The sequence below is a fragment of the Maniola jurtina genome, chromosome 4 (genome assembly GCF_905333055.1).
Source record: "Maniola jurtina chromosome 4, ilManJurt1.1, whole genome shotgun sequence".
NCBI lineage: Eukaryota > Metazoa > Arthropoda > Insecta > Lepidoptera > Nymphalidae > Maniola > Maniola jurtina.
In genome coordinates, this window is record NC_060032.1 from 2,778,546 (window position 1) to 2,802,306 (window position 23,761).

At 35.9% G+C, this 23,761-nt stretch overlaps 4 protein-coding genes across 4 annotated transcripts; 2 read left to right on the forward strand and 2 right to left on the reverse strand.

The window, feature by feature from the left end:
• The first annotated feature begins 217 nt into the window (after nucleotides 1–217).
• LOC123864389 lies at nucleotides 218–2,044 on the forward strand. The gene is made up of 3 exons (XM_045904784.1): nucleotides 218–258; nucleotides 398–495; nucleotides 891–2,044. The coding sequence occupies exon 3, from the start codon at nucleotides 908–910 to the stop codon at nucleotides 2,042–2,044; it is 1,137 nt and encodes a 378-aa protein (XP_045760740.1). The 5' UTR covers nucleotides 218–258; nucleotides 398–495; nucleotides 891–907.
• Nucleotides 1,013–3,881, reverse strand: LOC123864382. Its single transcript, XM_045904773.1, has 2 exons — nucleotides 3,579–3,881; nucleotides 1,013–3,246 (listed from the first exon to the last, which is right to left on the reverse strand). The coding sequence occupies exons 1-2, from the start codon at nucleotides 3,760–3,762 to the stop codon at nucleotides 2,084–2,086; spliced, it is 1,347 nt and encodes a 448-aa protein (XP_045760729.1). The 5' UTR covers nucleotides 3,763–3,881; the 3' UTR covers nucleotides 1,013–2,083.
• A 133-nt stretch (nucleotides 3,882–4,014) lies between these two features.
• On the reverse strand, nucleotides 4,015–5,789 carry LOC123864390 (PH, RCC1 and FYVE domains-containing protein 1-like). Its single transcript, XM_045904785.1, has 2 exons — nucleotides 4,797–5,789; nucleotides 4,015–4,582 (listed from the first exon to the last, which is right to left on the reverse strand). Exons 1-2 carry the CDS (start codon nucleotides 5,399–5,401, stop codon nucleotides 4,102–4,104), a joined length of 1,086 nt encoding a protein of 361 aa, XP_045760741.1. The 5' UTR covers nucleotides 5,402–5,789; the 3' UTR covers nucleotides 4,015–4,101.
• A 511-nt stretch (nucleotides 5,790–6,300) lies between these two features.
• On the forward strand, nucleotides 6,301–21,390 carry LOC123864359 (zinc finger protein 91-like). Its single transcript, XM_045904723.1, has 7 exons — nucleotides 6,301–6,652; nucleotides 9,556–9,688; nucleotides 11,198–12,389; nucleotides 13,140–13,515; nucleotides 14,089–14,349; nucleotides 14,820–15,008; nucleotides 15,377–21,390. Exons 1-7 carry the CDS (start codon nucleotides 6,533–6,535, stop codon nucleotides 18,146–18,148), a joined length of 5,043 nt encoding a protein of 1,680 aa, XP_045760679.1. The 5' UTR covers nucleotides 6,301–6,532; the 3' UTR covers nucleotides 18,149–21,390.
• Nucleotides 21,391–23,761: the final 2,371 nt, after the last annotated feature.

Consider the following 23,761-nt stretch of genomic DNA (forward strand, 5'->3'; position numbering starts at 1 on the left):
TTTGAATGTTTTTATTCTTAAATAATTCATGTTAAAAAATTAAGTATAGTCCTGAGATCGTTACTTTAGTACATAATATATGTTTTTAATTTTTAGGTTAGAAGCCTACGATCGAAATTTTAATTTTGGTCACCAAACCCTGCAAGCTTCTCAAAGCCAAGCAATTGACGTACCTGCTGTAGAACTTTACAAAGACGTTAATAGCTCCAGCATATTGCCGAAGATTACCAAACATCATATTCAAAGTTACTTTGATAGGTAGGTACCTAGTGCTTATAATAACAAATAATATAATATAATTCTTTCAAAAGACATTTAATATAATAATACTGTTCCTTTATTTATCATGTAATACCCTAAGCCTCATTCAGTCCTCATGCATTGGTATTTATTTCAGATTCAATAAAAATATCTGCGATGCTGTTAAATTGTATGAATCGAGATACCTTCTTGTTTTACGATCAGCAACATCTGGCCAAGATACTTACCTAAAAGGTAGGCTTATTTCCACTTATACTAGACTAGCTATTTAATTTTAACTAGCTGATGCCTTGGAAATTGTGTGGAATAAGTTTTTTGATTAAGTACTACTGAAACTCCTCACACAATATTCCAGGATAAAAAGTAGCCACTCTTCAGGTTCTTAACTATACCCATACAAAAAATCACATTCCATTGCTCTGTTGTGGCGTGATTGAAGGACAAATGAATAAACCAACAAACAAACATACTTTTGCATTTTTAATATTAGTAGGATATAAGAAAATAAAAGGCGATGACTGAAATAATATGCAACTACTATTGATTGTGGTATGACAGTGTGGTTTTAGATTTTGTTTGTGTACTTGCCTTAATTTGATAATTAAAATTTATTATACCTATACTTCCAGGTTATTGCAAGGCATCCATGAAACAACTTCAATACGAGATTAACATCAAATTAAATAACGATGGAATGCCTGAAGAGGCAAACTGTGAATGTGCAGCAGATGAAGGCAATGAAGCCCACTGTAAACACATTGCTGTGGTGCTTCTTGCAGCAGAAAACATTGTCCAGCAAAAAATAATAATACTTCATGAAGTTTCTACGTCACAACTACAGACATTCCATAAGCCATCAAGGAAATATTATGCTACTCCATTACGAGCTTCCAGATTCCCATCAAAAAGGGATATAAATAATACTGTCTTCTCGCCATACTTGAAGCAAAACCCTGATTTTGACAAGAAGGCATTTCAATGCAGATTCCAGTCCATGATTCTAAATTATCCACAGTCATCAATGCCTATAAAACAGATATATCCTGTAGCCAGCCAACGAAGCATATGTTTGGACCATGAGTACTTGGAAAAAAGTGCTATAGATTGTTTTTTAGAATCTATGGTATTGCAAAATGTATCAGAACAAAAGATTCTGGAAATAGAAAGGGAGACTCGAGGACAAAGCAATAACCCAAAATGGCATAGTTACAGAAAAACCCATATAACAGCCAGCATTTTTCATACTGTGTGCCATTTAAAAACTGAAAGTTTATTGAAATATTCCAGTCAAATCTTACATAAAACTACAATAAAAACCAAAGCAATGGCACATGGTAATATAAATGAAAAAATTGCAATGAAAAAATATATGGACACTTTTAATCTTGAAATTACAGAATGTGGGTTATTTTTGAGTAAGGAACGTCCTTACCTAGGAGCATCCCCTGATGGCTTACTGGGATCAGAAACAATAATAGAAGTAAAATGTCCATATAGTTCGCGGAACAAAGAAGTTTGTCCACTAAATGTGCCATATCTACAATATGAAAATGGGAAACTCTCTTTGAAAAAGAACAACATATATTACTATCAAATACAAGGGCAATTGTATGTCACAAAAAGGAAATTTTGCAACTTATTGGTTTATACCTTCAAAAGTTTAGAAGTCATATTCATTGATTATGATGAAGAATTCATTAAGTACATGTTAGAAAAACTTGATTATTTTTATCACAACTTCTTTAAAGCTGCTGTGATTAAAAAACTCCTATATAAAGAATAATAATGTCTAATAAAAAATTTATATAAGATTAAACAGCTTTTATTTCATAATATTTTCTCTAAAATTACATACAAAAGCACAAATGAATAAAATTCTTGATGATAAGGCTACGTGGTATGGGCTTAATTCACTTTTTAAAATCTTGTAAGTTTTGGCTAGCCCAATAATACGTTCTATGTGCACTCGTTTGCTTGCTAGTTTTCGATCCTGGACTATTCTAATACCAGGTATTTGTGTCTTTCCTTTCAAATATGTTGGAATATTAATAGTAACGTCTTTTGTAGCAAATATATCCTGCACATTGAAACCTCTATCAGCCATAATAGAGTCGCCACTGTCACAACGATTAACCAGCTCAGATCTTTCTATGATCTGTCTATCACTGACAGAACCACCATAACATTCTGAGATATATGATATTAGACCACCAGGTGTTGCCCCAATCATAGCCTTCACAGTATTTTTGTGTTTATAATTGCTGAATGTCACTTGCTGTGCTATAGGATTACCAGGCTTTGTAATGGGTATTTCCGTTGTGTCCACAATAATTCTTGTACTCGGAAAACCTCTTTTAAATGCCTCCGGCATAAAGTATTCAACTAATTCTTTAGTGGGCCAAATATCAATTAAATTCCATATTTCATACATAAAATTGATCCATGTTATAAAAATGTTTGCAACATTAGTTTCTGAAATACCAAACAAAAATGCCAACTCAAAATCTGGTAAATACCTTCTAAGTTTCATCATTGTTATTAACATTTGGTCACGAACACAAACATTCATAACTGTACTTCTCAAATAGTTTAAATTATAGCACATAGGAGTTAATGTGTCTAAGAGCAGCATGAATTTGTCATAGTTTTCAAGACCGGTATAAAAATGAATAGTTTTATTATTGCCTCTCATAGCTTCTAGTGATAATATTCCTAAAGTACTACCACACTGAGTGCTAACAGATATTGCTTTTGGAGTAATGTCTTCTGTTGAGGACTCTATTATTGTAGATATTTCTATTTCAGTACTCGTAGAGGGTTCTGGAATACTTTCATCCACAGTTGGTTGACCGAAGTCAATTTGGCGTCTGCTTCTTGCCAAATATCGACGGGCTCTTGATGTAGGCGTTGTTGACACATGGGTGGACCAAGGAAATATGCTTGGTATGGTCCCCTTTTTTAAATACCTGCATATTTGAGGATATCCTGAAAAATAAAAATAAATTGAACAAGTCAGCAATATTATTTGTCTAAACTAGTATTGTAACATAACTAGTAAGATAAAAAATAAGAGCTTTTTAGACCAGGCCTAAAACTATAGGTGGATAAAGGGTGACAGGATACATAGTGATACATTAGTGATGCATGGTTTGTTTATTCTTTAAAAGAAACTAGGGAAATATTCAAACCAAATTATGTGTGTTGGAAATCAGCTTTCAAACACAGTAAAATATTTATAGTTCCATGAACACACTGGTACAAATGATAACTGCGATTCTGTTACACTAATGACTGAAATTAGATACTTTTTAACTCACCTGTGTAAGCTGACTCTCCTACATAATCAGACTCTTGGAAATGATTCCGACATAACCTGCTATGCAAAGTCGCCACAAAATTTTTGCGACGTATAACCTTCTCCCACTGTTTTTTTAACTTTGGATCTTTCGGAAATAAATGGACACCGGAGTTAGTACATCCTGGCACAGCACAAAGAGGCATATTTTGAGAAAATTAAAAAATTACTTTGTGAAAGGTTATTAAACGTATGAATATGACAGTTTTCAATGGCCATGGCGACGATGCGCCATCTGGCGTGATAAAATGGCAGTCAGCATCCCCATTCAAATAATTCCATGGTATATTGTAAATTGTTGGTCGATTGATTAAATTTGATGAAGCGAATATACTTTATAAACTGTAAAATAGTAAATACCTAGGTAATATAGAAAAAAATGAAACATTAGGCTTTTTATTGACAGATATACTTAGTAAACAGTGACACTGAGTATTTTCATTAGTAACTAGGTAGGACTTGATCAACTATAATTATTAAAAGCTTTATGAACAGCCTTCAACAATAGTGTTCCAGGGTCCACAGATTACACCAGAAATATTGGGGCAGTAAAATGACTTTGTGAAGCAATCCAATTTTTCATATTTTTTTAGAGCAAATCCAAGCTGCCCATATTTGTTCCAACCAGTGGTCCAAACTGTATCATCTTCGAGCAAAATGGCTGAGTGTCTGGTTCCACAGGCTATATCCTTTACGTTTAAATCAACTTCTCCATTCTCATCAAAAAGGTCAACGAGTGTGGGTGTAGCATAATTTTTCTTGGTTTCTACATTGTCTTGGCCATTTTTGTTCATTCCTAACTGTCCTGTATCATTCCAGCCCCAAACATACAAATCTCCATATTCACTTAAGGCTAGGGAATGCCAGCCACCAGCCTTAATTTTAGTTATTTTTATTCCTGCTAATGCCTCAACTTCTGTTGGGACTTCCATATTTGTTAAGTCTCCATGGCCAAGTTGCAGTCTCCTATAAGAATAAAAAATATTATTTTTATCTTTGGAAAGATGCACTTTCGAATTTTTATATTTGTGAAAATTAGTAAGTATGTTATGAATCAATACATACAATTTTTTACAAATATTATAAATGCGAAAGTGTAGTATCTGAAAATGTATCAGTACTATTGATATACTTTCATATTATTACTACAACAAAGACAATAAAAATGGAACAAACATACCTTCCATTCCCCCATGTATAAACTCTGCCTTCATCTGTAAGAAGCATGTAATGTTCATATCCACATTCAACATCACAGACTTTTCCAAAACAGTGGCGAGTATCCAAGTAGCTTGGCAATAGACCAGTATACACATGCCCTTCCGACGTTAAATAGATGTACACATTATTTGTTGCGACCACTTTAATAATTTCATCACTTGTTTTTAACTTCTTGACTTCATTTTCCGAAATGGGCTGCTCGGTAATATTTACTTTCTTAAAATGCTCAGACTTAAAGTCATAGAACCATACAGATCGAGTCACAATTTCAGCTAATATCAGTGTGTAGTCATTACCTGCAATAAGGAAATTTGACTGTTTTGAACTCCTGCACTGATCTGGAACCTTGACAATTTGATTATCTACACCCTTCCAAGCTCCAACAACATAAAATGTGTCGTCGATTTGGAAAATATTGTACGACCAGCCTGATGTTACTAGCTTAGCGCGAGTTATATCAACTTTTGTCTCATTTTCCTTCTCAAGTTTTTGGAAACCTTCAAATAAGTGTTTACTATTCTTAAACCACTGTCCATATAAATTAGTACCAGTAACATAGTACATTTTTAATAACTTTTTGATTTTAGTTTTGTTTTTATCGCTTGTTCATTTCTTCTTTTCTGTTGTGCTTAGGTATATTAATAATAATAGTCCATGGTCCGTAATAATTATTATGCAAATATCTCATGTCAATAAAAATGAAAAACTATGGGACTTCGCACTTTTATTACAGTTACACTTTGCCAATTCAATTTCTAATTAGATACTTCTACGAGATTCGAAGATCAATCATTATTCTCAACGCAACTTGTTATTCGCAATGTAATGTTAATGTACTCTTTGCGCAATGTATAAAAGGAACAAATCAATAACTAAAACTAATGCACAGAAGATTATATACAATCAAAACAAAACCAAAACTTCTGAGCTTAGTTTTCATTTTCCTTTTTTCCCGTGTCAAACGTCAAACGTCAAAACCACAGGTCAACCGTCAAAACCAAAGACTACAGTGGGTATAGGTCAAAACCACCGACAAAAAAGAAAAAAGGTCAAAACGAATGTGGAAAAGTGGAAAAACTTAAATGATGACAAGTCAAGACCATAAAGAACTGTCAAAACGAGTCAAACCTCAAAGGTCAAGGCCACCAACAGATAAATGAATTTAGGGATTGAAGATTGAACGCATCTAGAGTTGATTTTATTGTCCTCGCTGAAGTCTGAATCCATTCACAGAGTACGCCAATGTTGTTTCTTCTAATCAACCACTACGTTTTCGGTTTTACAGTCTAAATATTATTACAATGTGATAACAATAATTTCTAGATTAAGTCATATATTTAGTTAATATAATTGTACTATTTTATTTAAAATAGGTAATTATATACTTTAAATGGCTAATATTTAACAACAACAACATTTTTTGACAACAAAATGGCAACACTATCGTGCTGATTCTTTCTTGTGTTGTGTTGTTTCTCTTTCTTTCAAGATTCGTAAAAATGGCGGAAGCCGGTTGTGGTACTTTTCATTTTCGTGTAATTAGTTGATGTGTTTGATAAATTCTTTATAAACGAAGCAGAATTTTACGTAACTGATAATAACTCGATTAAACAAAACATTAATGTTGATGGGCATGCGGGTGATTTAACAGATGTGACTCCGGAGTGAAATGAAGGCTTTTGGGAACAAATCAATATGGCACTCAAGCTGGGAAAATGCAGGCTTTGCCTCAAATTGGGCGACTTCTACTCTATCTTCACGGTGGACAACAATATGCAGCTCGCCGAAATGGTCATGGAATGTGCGCGGGTGAAAGTAAGTACACAAAATAGCGTATCCTGAATTAAGGTAGAAACCCAAAAGCTATGGACAACCTCATTGAATCAGCAAAGCCGTGATATCATTTCTAGTGGTAAAATGACTTTGTGTTTCATTTTTTTCGATGTTAATTTGCTTTTTAGTGTTATCATATACTGATTTGACTCTTAAAAGTTGTAATAGTTTAACTTTGTCAAAATTATCAGATTTCATTATGAGCTTTTGATGACTTTTTTATGACCTACCTGACCTTCCGTAATTCGAGATTTAATCATTATATGTAAAAGAAAATTAAGAGATGCAATCACATTGTTAACAGTATGGTCTAGTTGTTTAATAACATGTTTACTAATATCTATATCTATTTTTAGCCTAATATCATATTTCAGTATTAATTCAGTTTCTTTAAGTCTCATAATGCTAATCAATTGATATAATATTCTTAAGTTGAACATGTAGGTTCATCTTAGAGTAAGTAAGTATAAGATTTTTATAGAACTTCATTTATTTAAGTAGGTACATATAAGTATATTAAATTAAATTTTAATTTGGGTATGTAACAATTAAAATTTTCTAAATCAAGTGAATTTTAAATCTGGCCATACAAAAACTATGTAGGTGTTGTATATTTTGCAAATTAGTTTGGGACTGTTAACTTCAACCTTATCTGATCTTTGCAATGGATGCTCCTTACAGTAAACCAAGTAATTCTCATCAGATTTGTAACAACTCAAGGATTAAACATATAGCTAACACCACTTTATTATTTTTACTTATTACAATGGATTCTCTGTTGAAGAGTGAATTTATGTTATACCAAATTCTTAGCATGTTCTAGAATGACTGATCTAATGAAAAATTTACATATAATGTTGATAACATTTTTGATTTTGACTTATATTTTCCATCCTGAGTTCTGTTACACACTTTACTGAAGCCCAAGTCATCTTAGCAACAAAATTCTGATTTTCATCATTTGTAAAATGCTTATCATATTCATTGTTAGTGTCATCATCACTATCATTTTACTTATCTTTAATATTGTTTTAGATTTTGAATATGCCATACTTAGACATTTATAAAAGCTAAAATGATTTTTCCATACATTGCTTGCAACCATTAAGAAATTACAATCAATCGATCATTTATTTGCTCTAAGTGCAGGTTAACAAGGAAATAACAATTCGTTTTAGTATCACCACATTTGTCTTGCAATGGTGTGCAAATATTTTATGTAAGCACCTAATATTAAATGCAAACTACAAAGTTGACTACTTTACTGTACTTTAGTGGAGAATATTAAAAAGATAAAATTTCAAAAATGTACTATATAGTAACAAAGGAATTATTTTTAGAATATAATATCTTGAAACTTTTATTTACAAAACTTTAACAATAAAGTTTATCACATCAACATTTTTAATGCTTTGTTTCAGTTAAATTTTAAGTACAAATTTTAAAGCCATTGAATCTAAGCACTACTTACTGATTACAGACTTAAAACAATAAATATTCAAATTGATTTTATTTATTGTTTGAATGATTTTTACATCAGTTGTTGAATTCTGCTTAAAATGCGTTTTGTATTCTTTTGTTTGTAGTGAAGAATATAATCCTTATTTATTTCCTTTCATATTTTATTGTCATCATCTAATAAATATCTGGAAGGGAAAATATTGCTTTATTTATGCAATTGAACTTGTTTGGTTATATTTCTTACTTAATTAACTTTTGATATAGTTTTCTTGTTTGTCTGTTTACATACACATAATATTTATCTCTTGACTTTCCTCTTATTTTATTTTGTTCAACATTTTTAACACAATGTTTTTAATTTTTACAAAAGTATTTACTTATGTTTAAGTTTTTGATTCCTAAAAATAGTTTCAAACTGATGTTTTACAGATTATTGAAAATAGTAATGAATGTGGCTTCAAAAAAGTATCAAACACTACCTACCAATAATATTATAAGAACACTAGATTATGCCCACACTACAATCGTCTGTGTGGATTTAGATTAAAAATCCCATGGTAGCTCTTTGATTTTCTGGGATAAAACTTAGCCTATGTGTTAATTCTGCGTTTAAGGTATTTTCTTTCCTTTCAGTCAAATCAGTTCAGTCATTGTGATGTGAAGAAGTAACAAACATACAAACTTTCACATTTATATTATTAGTAATGATCAATGATTATTGTAATTATCGTTTCTAGGAAAATGGGTGTACATAATAAGACTTCAAACCTAATTAAGGAATAAATATGGAAGGTAGCTTTAAAGATAACAAATCTATTTTTAAAAACTGCTTGGATGGTCTGAATTGAGTGTACCATGACCTTGAATTGTTACTGTATCTTGATGAATTACTTCTTATTCAAAGTTACATTAAGTCTACTTTGATTATAGGTTCTCTATTATTGTATTATTTTATATACTATACCTAGTTATTTAATGATTCTTTATATGTAAATCAAATGGTTATCAGAAATATACTTAGGTATAAGTATATAAAAATTCAATATCCTCAACAATACTTGCATATTTTATGTTTCGGTGTTTACAAATAGAAATTGATAGATTTTTCATTTAAATAAACTTTCACAAGTGGTTTGGAATGCCCTTCCATTCATTTAAAAAGAACCAGCAACAAGCTTGTAGTTGCTCTTTTCAAAATTATTATTATTTATTATTATTATATATTATTTCACTTGAATAAATGAATGTTCATTTTTAAGATTCTTATTAAGTTTAGCTTCTAAGACTGTTTCAAAGTGGATTTCGATTGGCAGGAGTGCAGACACCAATATTCGTTGGAACATATTTCACTATGACCCATTTATATCGTTGATCGCATGCTATACATTAGACACAGGAGTCAAAATATCGTTATTGTTTAATAGATATACGATGGCGACGGACTGCCGGACAAGATTTGCAGCGAATGTATTCAGAAGCTGAGCAGCGCGCATATCTTCAAGCAGCAGTGCGAGCGATCCGATCAGGAACTAAGACGCAACTATGTTCCGCCGCCAGGTAAGTCTCCTAGCTTGATGCACTACATTTAATGAGACTGAATAGGCATCCTCTAGGCATCTCCTAGCTTGATGCACTACATTTCATGAGACTGAATAGGCATCCTCTAGGCATCTCCTAGCTTGATGCACTACATTTCATGAGAGTGAATAGGCATCCTCTAGGCATCTCCTAGCTTGATGCACTACATTTCATGAGACTGAATAGGCATCCTCTAGGCATCTCCTAGCTTGATGCACTACATTTCATGAGACTGAATAGGCATCCTCTAGGCATCTCCTAGCTTGATGCACTACATTTCATGAGAGTGAATAGGCATCCTCTAGGCATCTCCTAGCTTGATGCACTACATTTCATGAGAGTGAATAGGCATCCTCTAGGCATCTCCTAGCTTGATGCACTACATTTCATGAGAGTGAATAGGCATCCTCTAGGCATCTCCTAGCTTGATGCACTACATTTCATGAGAGTGAATAGGCATCCTCTAGGCATCTCCTAGCTTGATGCACTACATTTCATGAGAGTGAATAGGCATCCTCTAGGCATCTCCTAGCTTGATGCACTACATTTCATGAGAGTGAATAGGCATCCTCTAGGCATCTCCTAGCTTGATGCACTACATTTCATGAGAGTGAATAGGCATCCTCTAGGCATCTCCTAGCTTGATGCACTACATTTCATGAGACTGAATAGGCATCCTCTAGGCATCTCCTAGCTTGATGCACTACATTTCATGAGACTGAATAGGCATCCTCTAGGCATCTCCTAGCTTGATGCACTACATTTCATGAGAGTGAATAGGCATCTTCTAGGCATCTCCTAGCTTGATGCACTACATTTCATGAGACTGAATAGGCATCTTGTAGACAAGCGCGATCCAACCTCATCATTGCTCTGTTTCATAGGCGTGATTATCGTGAAGCGCAAGCCTATCTCACAATAAAGTCGTAATTTTCGAACCTTTCCATCATTATCATTGTCATTACGTGTCCTCTCCGAAACTAAGTACTAACTACGAACTAAGTCTGGCGGTCATCAAACGAAAAGCTTATCTAAATCTTTTAACTTCGGATAACTTTGCCCGTCCACCCCCTCATCGTCCAACCATTTGCGTCTGTGGCGACCTCGAGCCCTTTTGCCTTTGGAACTTTTTCATCATCATTATCGCGCGTCTTCTTCCAATCGAAGTTTGGCTGTCATCATACGAAAAGCTTCTCTATCTAAAGCCGCCTCTTTTAAGTTTGGGTAACTAAGCCCTGTCCTGTCCACCCCTTTATATCATCTAACTATTTGTGTTTTTGGCGATTCGGAGCCATTTTTTAATATTTTCATATAGGTACTAATTAAATTGTTGACTGTTTACCTTTTCTATTTTTTTTATGTTATGTACCAGTTGTAATTATAAATTTATCCGTAACTTTTTGAATATTTCTTTGTTGGTAAACTTGTCAATTTCATTATCATAAATGGCATTTATAAAATTCGTCACTACTCATTTGCTTGTAACAGGTTTTAGTTCAACTCCGCCGCCAAACAGACAAAGCAGTGACTCGGCGTTCTCATCTCAAACTGAAGTTTCCAAGCCGTCTTCATCCACCGAGAGTCAAGTTACACCCGTCAGTAGAAATAGAAAGAGAAGTAGAGACAGCGTCGACGAAGCGTCTACAAGTAGTCGCTCCAATTACAAACCGGGTAGTTCTAAAAGAGTCGACGAACTGCGCATGTCACAGAAGAAACCAAGAATTTCACAGAATTCAGATTCAGACTATGAAGACAACAGCGCATCTTTATACTCCGCAGAAACGGATTCCGACGAACCGTTACAAAATAAGTGTAAGCAATGCTCCAAATCATTCAGGTCAGCCAAAAGTTTGTCTGCACATATGAAATCACATAAAAGAAAACTCAGCACCCAAAACGCTCCGAGCGCTACTCCGGAAGAGCCAGCGAAAAAACAGAGAACCCAGGAAACCACACCGAAAGAAACCACGCCCAAGGAAACTCCCAACGAGATGAGAGATGCAAAAGACGACGATGATAAACTAAACTGTGACAAGTGCGGGAAACAGTTCAAATTGAACATAATGCTGAAAAGGCACTACGATCTCTGCGGGAAATCTCCTCAAAAAGAGCTCCTAGTCTCTTTAGAGCCCTTAGACATCATCCTACCTACGAGTCAATCCTCAAAGATAGACTGTCAAATGTGCACAACCAAGTTCAAAACTATAGAAAATCTGGAGAAGCACATGAGAATCGTGCACGCGGCCGTGTTGAAAAAAGAGAGAGTCTCTATTACATACGAGAATGGTTTAGTAAGCGTACCGTGCGTGTTTTGCAACGAACCGTTTGAGGATTACTACGTTCACAGCGCTCACCTGTCGACGTGTCCTCAAAAGGTTGACACAGTGAACTTTGAGTGTCCGGTCTGCAGGAAGGTTATAGTTAAGAAAGCGTCGTATGTGCTCCACGCGAAGATGCATTTTTTTCAATTAGCTCCAAAAGATTCTCCTCCTGAGAGACCTAGTACCACTACCAGTAGTCGTGAAAGTAGTAAGGAGCATCAGTGTCGAATGTGCACTAAGAAGCTGCCGTCCCAGGAAGCCCTGATCAACCACCTCGCTGCACATATGAATAAAGTGGAAGACGAAGATGAAGACGACACGCTTGCCGCCGACGATGATAACATTGATAACGAATCGAGGTATGCTTTTCTAACATTTTTATACTCTGTCATTTTTAAACTCACGCTTCCCCAAAATCTGATTATGGCTAGAAAGTCGATGGCAGATAGATATTTTGGAAACGAAAAAATTAAATCTATTCATATCTCAAATTCAAGTCATTTATTCAAAGTAGGTACTATTGTACTCCTTTTGATAGTCAGAATATAACAAAATATGTTATCTATATGATATCCATTATCCATACTAATGTTATAAGTGTATTTGTTTGTATGTCTGCTATCTTTTCAAGGCCCATCCGTTTAACCGATTTTGACGTTTAGCATAGAAATAGCATGCACCTCAGGGAAGGACTTAGGGGCCCAAAAATCAAAGTGTACCCTCGCGATTTTTTATAAACTCATGCGGACGAAGTCACTGGCAGTCACAGATTCAATATATTTGTTTTTGTTTCCGTATCATTTGAATAGGTCTCAGGCATGTTTGGGTTCCAATCGTTTAAATTAGTTAGAATTTTTGAGGCTTCAAACTTTGACTTTAATTTTATTCCTTCGTGGCGCTCTAGAGTCTAGAGTCTAAGCGCGTGAACCGATTTTGATGATTCTTGCACTAATAGACTTTTCTTAACCATGCGAGTTTCATCAAAGATATCCAAGTAAAAAGCGACGATTAACGGAGGCGAAATTAGGAGTTGCGGTGAAACACATCAACGTATATATATTATACTAATAAAGGCACATTAGTTTTATTCACATTAAGTTCCTTTTCAGAGCAAGCACCGTCGAAGATTCGGCATCCATACATTCGGACTACACGTCTCACATAACCAGTGGACCTCTGACATGTAGGTACTGTGACAAGAGCTTCAAGTACAAAAAGGCTTTAAATTCCCACGAACTTAAACACACCACCGGAGAAATAAAGACAGAGAAACCGGTGAAGAAACCCAATAATTTTTTGAACCGTACAAATAATTCTTATCAATCGGACGAGTCTGATATAGAGTCTAGTCAAGATGAAGGCGAAGAAGACAATACTTGTGATATTTGTGAGAAACAGTTCTCCTACAAAAGGTTGCTTATAAAACACAAGCGAACTAAACATTGTATGACAGCGGGGACGAAGCGAGCGAAAATAAATTTAAAGGTTCGTATTTACTGATTTTTCTACATAATTTGGCAACAGTTAAAATACCTACGGAATTCTGCTAGTTTAGGGCAGCATAACATTAATTTCATCATCATCCACATAACATTAATTTAGGCAAACTGTTTGTTGTTCCCAATTTTCATGATTTCTTTTTGTCTTCTCTTATTATCATAATAACATCTGTCCATACTTACGCATGCTGTTCAATGTAGAGGCACTTTCAAGAGCACACTGGACATCTACATTTTATGTTCCCGCCCCAGTCTCAATTCCACGCAATCGAGACATTAAAAAGTGCCTGTCTAGTGGTGCTCATCTCTTCAGAAAAGAAGCATTTTTTACTGGGTGGAGCTTTCCTTCATTTCGGGTAGGTGTTGAACACTTCCATGACGTGAGCCATTGATTCATTTTAATATCAACGTTGTTAGGTAACAAATTCAAGTTCAAATTGGGTATTATTGTACACTTTCTGATTGTAAATTAATGATGTAGTGTAACTTAGCAACAGATTACAGACAGATTGAATATAGGATATAAAACTAGCTACATCTAAATCTTATTTTCTTTAAGGACTGCTCAGTGCGCTGTCTGATCTGCGACATAGAGATGAAAGTGAGTGCGATCAACGAGCACAACCAAACGCACATAACAGCCAACATGAAGCCCAGGAACCTGTACACTTGCAAGGAGTGTGGCGAGCAGTTTAAGAGTTGCAGTGGGCTCGCGAACCACATCAAGCTAGTGCACCGGCTGCACCAGCCGCCCACCAGCAAGAAGATCATCGTGCCGTCCGCGGATGTGGCGGATTTTTGTGAGGTCGTTGTGACAAAGGTACGTGAAATTTTTAACAGCTGGATCTGGTTTCTAGCCTTTTTAACCTTAAAAAACTCTTCACAAACACTGTTATATCATGGAACAGCAAGAAGCTGTAAATTTTTATGATTAAGCACCTTGTGATGGAAAAATGGTGTGATGGAACCCTTTTATACTCGTAGGTCACTGTTTATATAAATCTCTCTGTCTGAAAATCAATGTCTCTAATTGCTTTGTTCCAAATTTTTAGTTTAACTCAGTAAAAAGTTACAGCTTTTGTCCAATCATATTTTCATACAAAAAATGACCATCATCAAAACCTATTAGGCACTTCCTGTTGAACAATAGTCTTGAAATGTGGCATAAAGGAGGTATTGACTATGCAGGTCCTGTGACATAAATAAAAGATAATATCTGAAAATTATTTAATTTCATATTGTGTGAAAGTGATATGTGGCAAACAGAAACTGACGTAATTGTTTCGGTAGGCGGAACCCCTGGACGAGCTCCAGAGTCACAACGGCTTTGGAGAGGTTTCCGTCGACGCGAGTGGGTTTACTTGCCCCGTGTGCAGCAAGACACTGCCTACCCTCATCTCGCTTAAGCGCCACGTCAACTGGCACAAAAACGTTGGCAATAACATGGAGAAAAAGCTGGAGTGCTTCGTTTGCAAAGAGGTAAGGTTTCTTCATATTTAAGCTGACTGCATAAGCTGTTAAACTGCACTTTTGAAAGACACGAAAGGATGTATTGTGGAGGTGTTGAAAGAGAGAAAAATTGTCACAAAATTTCATAGATTTTTTTTTAACACCAAAATACGATTACTTACGCATAAATTACAAAAAACAATTGTTTTCTATTTAATGAAATTATATTTATGGTAAGTATATTAAATGTGTGTTGTTTCCGTCTCAATTGTTAATTTGTAGTGGCATCCAAATTATTTTATTTTTGAAGCAGTAAATAATTTAACCTCCCAAGGTACACAACCCTGCAAGATTCTGACTCGCACTTTGCTGGATTTTTTATGACTGATTTGTTGCAGATCTTCCGCTTCCAATGCCACTACAAGATCCACATGCGGCAACACTACAAAGATCCCAATATTGACCCCAAACTGCTCACATGCGATATATGCGGTCGCAGGAGCAAGCACCTCCGCGCTGCGCAGGCGCATATGAACTTCCACAAACAGACGCGCTTCCAAAACAAGGACTACCAGTGCGCGATTTGTAAACGAGTGTTCCAATATAGGAAAGTGTATCTCTCTCACATGGCAATACATTTTAAGCGCGGCGAAAGCGCTGCGACTGCAGTCGTCGGTGACGTCGTCCCGCTCACACGCGACGCGAAGAGATACGACGGCACGCACACTTGCCACCTGTGCGGCAAAGTATGCGACTCCGAGAACTCGCTCAAATGCCACGTCAGCTGGCACAATTCCAAAACGCTACTGTACGGCGCCAGGCACGAATGCGAAATCTGCAACGTCATGTTCACCAATAAGAGAAGACTCGAGCTTCACACGCGCACGCACTTCGAGGACGAGAACGGCCCGTACAAGTGCCATATATGCGGGAAAGGATTCATCGTGGAAGACTACTACAAACGGCACGTGAAAGGCCATAACTTTGACCACCAGTCCCACAAAAAGCGCATCGAAAAGCTGAGGAAGGATAAAGTGAAATGCCCCATCTGCGAACGGTACTACCCCGATCTGATCCATCTCATCCGACATCTCCGACGTACTCATCCCGAAAGCAAAATGATCAAAGAGGACCCTGACGCTCCGCCTCCCATCTATTACTCGTGTAAACTGTGCGCCAAGGTTTTCCTCGACGAGAGGCGATTGCAACACCACGAGGAGGCTCATTTGAGAAAACCTGAATTCTTCAAGTGCAAGTTCTGTGGCAAGAAAACTATCTCGCTCAAAAATCATAGAGTTCACATAAAGGGGCATTTAACTCAGAAGTATATCGACGAGCCCCTGAAGTGTCCGAATGAGAATTGTGAGGAGACGTTCCGGCGCGGCTACGACTTGCATTACCACTTGCGCGACGCGCACGGCATCACCGAGACGTGGATCGCCGAGCGCGGCCCGCAGATACTCGACGGCCCGCTTAAAGAACTGCAATGTTCCATTTGTTACAAAGTGCTCGCCAGCAAAGGCAACTATGAAAGACACGTGGACTACCACAACTCTCTCCGATGCAACTACTGCTTCGAGTTCTTCAACACCTTCCGCTTCCTCGAAGGCCATTTGACCTTCAGCTGCGAGAAGAAAAAACTTATCGGCGACACCGAAATCTATCCTAAAAAAGTCAAGTGCAACATTTGCTACAAAGCCTTCCACTTGCAAGTGAAGCTCGACTGCCATATGCGTACGCAGCACGACATCAGAACGTTCAAAGAAGCATCCGAAGGCAAGAAGGAGATTGTGTGCGATTACTGCTTTAAGGTGTTCGAAAATGAGTATGCGCTGAGTACGCACAAGATCTATCACCGCACTATTGGCTATTACGGCTGCATTTACTGCAGCAAGAAGTTTAACACAATGACAGCCTACCGCAAGCACAAAAATCATCACTTTGCCCAGCTCAATGTCGACAACCCTACCAAGTGTGAACACTGCGATGAGACATTTGTCGCTTTCCGAGAGATGATATACCACATGCGAGACGAACACGGCGATGACAAGGAGTGGATCATACTACCCAAGGAGTCCATTGAGGAGAAATGCAACATTTGCCATAAAATCTTCTTCAATCTCCACAAACACTTAACTTACCACGAAGAAAACAGATGTAAAAAGTGTGGGGAGTACTTTTTTTCGCAATTGGACTACGATAACCATCTGTGCGCAATTGACAGCGACGAGGAAGTCACTGAAGCCAACACTAACGGCGTCCGTACCGTTTACGAGGAGTGTACCTTCTGTTTCAAACCCATCACCAAAAAGAGCTCAAAAAAGAAACACGATATTATACACAAGGGGTCTGGGTCTATATCGTGTCGGTTCTGCCCTCTCAAGTTTAAAACTATTGACGCGTTTAACATTCACGCGTTCTCCCATCGAAGCAGAAAGTACAAGAAGAAGCCGATCAAATGTCGTAAATGCAAGGAAAAGTTTGTGAAATACGGACCCTTTATGAGGCATATGAAGGAAATCCACAAGTCTTCTAAAAAGCTTCACTATAGAGCCACAGTGATGCCCGAAGAATGCGTCGTGTGTCATGACAACTTTCCTAATTTGCACAATCACTATCGCGCGCATTTGCAGAACCAATGCCAGCATTGCTTCAAATATTTTACTTCCTTCAAACTGTTTTCTATGCACGAATGCGATAAAGAAGACTCCGATCCATCTAAAGTGTTCACGTGTGATCTAAATTTGATTGAGCTTATTAACAATTATGTTCCTAAAGACGAGAAGGATGACGAAAAGTATTATGGTTACGAAGAAGGAGACGACGAAGAAGAAGAAGTGGATGTAGAGGCGGTAGAAGAACCCGTCACTTTAAAACCTCTAAAACAATGTAAAACTCCAAAGCAAAAGAAACTTCCAAATAAAAATAAAAATCTAAATCAAATGCACGTCCCTGATCAGACGTCACAGGATGAGGACAGCCAAAATTCTATAGACATCGACGAGCAAAATGTCCATGAGATGGCACATAAGCCGATTATATCGGATGTTCTTTCCCTTTTTAAACAAAAAGATGACAACAATGATGATAGCGACGTAGTCATTTTAACAGACGAAGATTCTGTAGGTTTTGATAACAATATTATGACTGTAATAACTATAGAAGATTAAAATTACAAAATGACAAAATGAGCCTAGATATATACAATTTACCACAAAAAGTTTAAACAAGCATTGATATTATATGTGATTTTAAACCTGGCAGATTTCCCATACGAAAACTATCAATTTATCATCAGTCAAACTTGTTTAATTTTTTTGTGGTCAGAGTAGTTTTATATTTTTGGGTTTGTTGAGAATAGCCTGCACTGGTTTAATAAGGCAAATTTTGTATATTGAATTTATTTACTGAATATAAAAACTAGACGTTGGTCAGTTTAAACCAGATAGAATTATTCAACGAATTTACATATTTATTATATTCAAACAATAATGTTGTATCACTTGCATGGAAACATCTTGAAAGGGTTGATTTTAGGAGTATTCCTTTAGATATATTTTAGTGAAAGAGTCATTATATCGTTTCAAAAAACAGCCATGTGGGTAGTTACATTTTTGAAATCAATGTTTCGATTAGTTTTCTTTGGAATTGTAAATATTATTTCTAGGTGTTTGGTTTAGCATTGTCTTTCATTGCATTTACTTGTGATGGGTAAGTATAGAATTCTTTATTTAGATTCATAAGTTTTTGGATTATATTCTTATGAAAGTTAATTATGGTTTAAACACCAAAGACAGATTTAACGACAAGTTAGTTAAAGATTCATTGGGTACATTTCTGTCGTCCTTTAATTAAAAAGCCGTTTACAAAAATTGTCTTTTTGAATTATAGCCAAAAAATGTATATCATTAAAAATAAAACCGGATTTTCCTAAAAAGCAATGCTATCTAAGACCAGGGTTTTTGGTTAGGTCGTACGTAGCAAACTTTTTTTTAGAAATATCACGTTTTTTTCTAAAATCCTATATTTTTGGCGACAACTCCGTTTAACAGCTCTTTAGTAAAGGACAGCAGATTTGTAGCTTGGACTGTTGCATGAATAAGTCGGGATAGAAGCAGGAGCTACTTTGCGGAAGTCCATGATATACAAGTAACCACAAGTTTATTAATTTACTGTAAGTAATCCGCCGAAACAGACAAATCTTTATGGTACAAAACGTCCAGCAATTTTGAAACTTTGATATTCTTCATAGTGGAATTTGCATTTCTTGAAAATGCTCTAGTGTCGGAGTGAAACGTACGTTGAGTGTGTTCTAGAAGGTTTGTGTGGTGTGTGTCGGTGATGTGTATTGCTTGCTTTTCCTGCTTCCTTAGTAGCGGGAGGGCGTGCAGTGCATACCGCATGCTGCGCGTTTTATAATGCAGATTTGTTTGTTTTAGCGGATTATAGCAAATTAAGACTGTGCTTCCTTGTGTATCTAGTATGAATAGTTTATCAAAAAAATCATGTGTAAATATACAATGTTCGCCGGCGATGAAGCTGCCATTTTGTAAATTTATTATAAGTGTAGATTATTATTACTAATTATGCTTTGAGATAAGTCTTATTTTTTTAATTAAATTAGGTAAAATGTTGATTTCTTTATGGCTGATGGTCAGTACTCAGTAATATACATACTAGGATGTGTCTAGTTGTGTAACTATTGCTGTTTTTTTTTTCTTGAATCATGTTTAAAAATGCGATCTTAAGCTAGGGTTTCATATAAAAGTGGTGGTCGCTATTATCGTTATAATGTACCAACCTCACCTGGCTTTAATACTAGATTAATTTATTTACTATAAATGATATATGAATATGATGCTTGTGACTTGCTTGGATTTTATTTTAAAGATCCCGTGGGAACTCTTTTATTTTTCTTTTAAAGTAGGATTCCTTGTCCTACCTTCTCGGAAGGACTCGAACAGCTCCATCTATGACGCTTTCCTAGAAAACCCTAGCTTTGATCTGCCTTTTATATGCCAGTGAATGGCATGCTAGGTGCTCGCAAGCTGGCATGCCAGGTGCTTGTAGCTCGATTTTGCTAGTAACTGGCATGCTTTTGTGCGAGTAACTAGCATGTGTATCACCGGCTATATTTAATTTAGGTGCCAAAGGTTTAAAAACCGAAATCATAATTTCTTACAGGTACCATAATGTAAGAAATTATGTAAAGCCTGACCAGAAATATAAAAAACTTGCTCTGGGGGCGCCACTAGTACATGGTCACTAAATATAACGCCGCGGATACACCTGTAAGTTTTACTCACGCAAGTAGCTAACATTCTTAACTTACGACTTTACTAATGTAAACACCCGCATAAGTACATAATTTACCTTAGTAAAGTTTTCAATTAACTATGTAAGCTAGTTACTTACTTGAGTAAAACTTACAGGTGTAATCGCGGACTTATGGTTTTGCATAAATTAGTTCTAAGAGTTTTCCGATTCTGATTTTAATGGACTGCCATTCCTTTCACGGCTGTTCTCGAGAAAAATTAAGATTTCCTACTAAGTATATATTTTGAGTAGCTATTTTATAGGTAACCAATTTTAGTACCAATAAAAATTTAGGTAGGTACCTACCTACCTATAATGTATGTAAAATGTCGAACAATACCTAGTAGTTTTTTGTTAATACAGTTGCAGTTTAGAGTTATTAATCTATTCAAACAATATTTTTTTGTTACTTATTGAACACAAATCACTTTAGAAAATGATTGAACTTGAATAAACTATGAATGTGTGCTTTTGTAAATTATAGCCATAATAGGTAACGTAATCTTTCATGGTTCCAAGTGAGGTCTAGCAGCCCTTAATTTTAGGGTCAAATTTGATATAAGTAATGATTCGTTAGATATTAGCTAAGAATGATAATATAAGTAAGGTGTTATTAATTTCAATTAAAATTAGTTATGTTACTTTATTTTCGAAGTCTTTATTTTGTGATACCACGAACTCGGACCATAGAGATGTCATATTCATAGAGATTGCAATGTTCTGCAAAACTGCCTCGACCTGCCTGACCAATTAGTAGACAAGGACAACGGATGAGCTTAACATTAACAATAAGAGCTGTAAAATAAAAACTTAGCGCAATTGAAAAACTGTCACCGCTGCACAAAGGCATATTATTTTAATGAAATAATGGCACCTTTTGAACTTGAAAAGCGAGAGTCGAAAAAAGATTGAGTTATTTCCTTGAGTATTTATGCCTAGACGTCATTTAAGAAGTTTGCTCCTCTAAACTTATGACATCTCTCTGATTTAGGATTCATTTGAATTTGTTTATTATTTCAATAATCTCATAATTTGTGGTGTTTCCTTTTGGAGGAAATAAGAAGGAATGTGTAAATAATAAACAGTGTATTTAATCGTACTGTATTTTATTTTTTGAAAGTCCTTATATGACACTAGAGTTATGTGCACTTGTTCGGTCCGAATCAGAGACAATACGGCTCTCTTCGGTTTCAGATGAGACCACACAAGAGGCATAATACTCCCGTTTAAGTAAAGTAGGTTCAATTCGATATCAATAAAAACTTGCAGTTCAGTCATTTTGCAAAAAATTGCGCAAGTTACTTACATTTCAATCAATTAAAAAATTTGCAAAAATCAATCACTGCAAACTGTGCAAACATATATTATATTTATATTATTATTAGCTCATTAATTTTAAGATTATTTAGTTTAATTAAACTGTTGGTTTTCCAACTAAAATGAAATAAAAAGACTTTCTGAGTGTTAACAATAAAGTGATTTTCTAGAGCTGCTTCGACTTCCGCTTTCATACTAGTTAGTGAACACTTCGCAATTAGACGTGGTGTTTAAGGGTACCTGTCCATTGAATCAGCGGCGCGGAGACTTATTTTCAATCAATCACGAACAATAAGAAGAGCCTAGAGATCTATTTTGACGGCTAGGTACCAACTACAATGTGACCAAATGTGACGATCGCATTCGCAATCACCTCCGATAGTCCGACAATCTCGCTATTTGCTAAAATAGGTACCTATATTGTTTCAGCAAAAATACCAAACCAGTCAACAAAAAAAAAAAAAAAAAAGTCCAGCCAATCGCAACAATTGAGAATGTAACAATAATGATGCAGCTTTTCTGTAATCGAATAGTTGATGGTCTATTGCATCTCCGCTCCGCTCCGCTTCAATAGAAACACCCTTAAACGATTTTAAATCAGCTGAATGTATGGAATTGTTCACCGAATGGAACGGAAAATGGGAATGAAAAAATACACATTCGAAATGTATTAATCATTTATTTATTTAGTCAACATAATAGTTACAGGTGGTTATAACATTGCTTTTATTAGTCACGGCGCCTGCAGTCCTGCTAGAGCCCTGATTCGCGGATATTCTAATCCTGAACAATCCTTCAAGGGTTAATAGATGTTTCTGCCTTAATTTTAGGATTGGAACCTCCAATCCTAAAATTAAGGCGGAAATGTACTATTTCGGTTTTTTAAAATCTCGTGGGCAAAAAATGGCCTTTGCTTATCCCAGAAAAGCAAAGAATTCCCACGGGATTTTAAAAACTTAAATCCACGCGGACAAAGTCGCGTGCTTAATATTGTAGTGGCTTTTATTTGAGTCAACAAGCATCGTGGTTTTTATTAGTTATGCTTCAACCCTTAAATTTTTTGACGTGAATTAAAAAAAATGTACAGTTTGAGGTCAAAAATTGCGTTCCGCTCCGCTCGTGTTCACGATTTGAATATGTTTGCAAATCAGCGCCCCGATTTAACAATTAAATAGAAAACATAGTTCAATATTATAAAAATAGCTTTGCGTCTTTATTTACAATCTATAAATTTAAATGCTACGGTTATAACAATACGCGGCACCTGCTTTTTTATGGTGTTACAGTGATACGTAAATTGATACAAGGTAACGACGGTTCAAAATGAATATGGCGTTATGGCTGCTTCACACTATAAGAACTTCTAAAGGCCGATCCACACCAATTGCGTACACGTGACACGTGCGTAGTGACGCGCGTAAACCCCTAACACACCGTGTTACGCATACGTTCATACGTTTATGTTTCATACACTTCCATACATTACAACGCAATGGTACACGCTACGTCTACGCTTACGCAGCCTGTGTGAACGAGCTATTAAGCTGGGTATTCACTATCCATTGTTTCGCGAACATGTAGCATGCCGGCTTTATATCTCTTCTTCTATAACAATAGCTAAACTTTGCTGGTTTATATCAGAGATAGTGCTTATAGTATGAAGAGTCTTAAATGAACACAAACTACAATTAATGCTTCAATAATGGATTGTACACAAAAGTTAACTATCTATACATCACTAAATTCCAGTTGCATGACAGACGGACGGTTAAAGTTAGCTTTGAAAACCAATAAAAAGCAAATTGGGTAGTACAAGCCAGTACTCCTACCTTTGATTCAAACAAATGATAAAGGTTAAAGGTAAGTCTAAAACTAGTAAACCCTGAACTGTGCAACCCATTTTGCTTTATCAACGTCAAAGCTTAGTGGTAATTGTAAAGTAACTTTAACTACCTGTCATGCAACTGAGCGTTAAACACATGTAATCCTTTTTAGGGTTCCGTAGGTACCCAAAGGGTGCCAACGGGATTCTATTACTAAGACTCCACTGTCCGTCCGTCTGTCTGTTAACGGGTCGTTTCTCGAGACTCGTAATAGGTAGAGTTGAAATTTTCATAGAATGTGTATTTCTACTCCATCTATAAGAACAA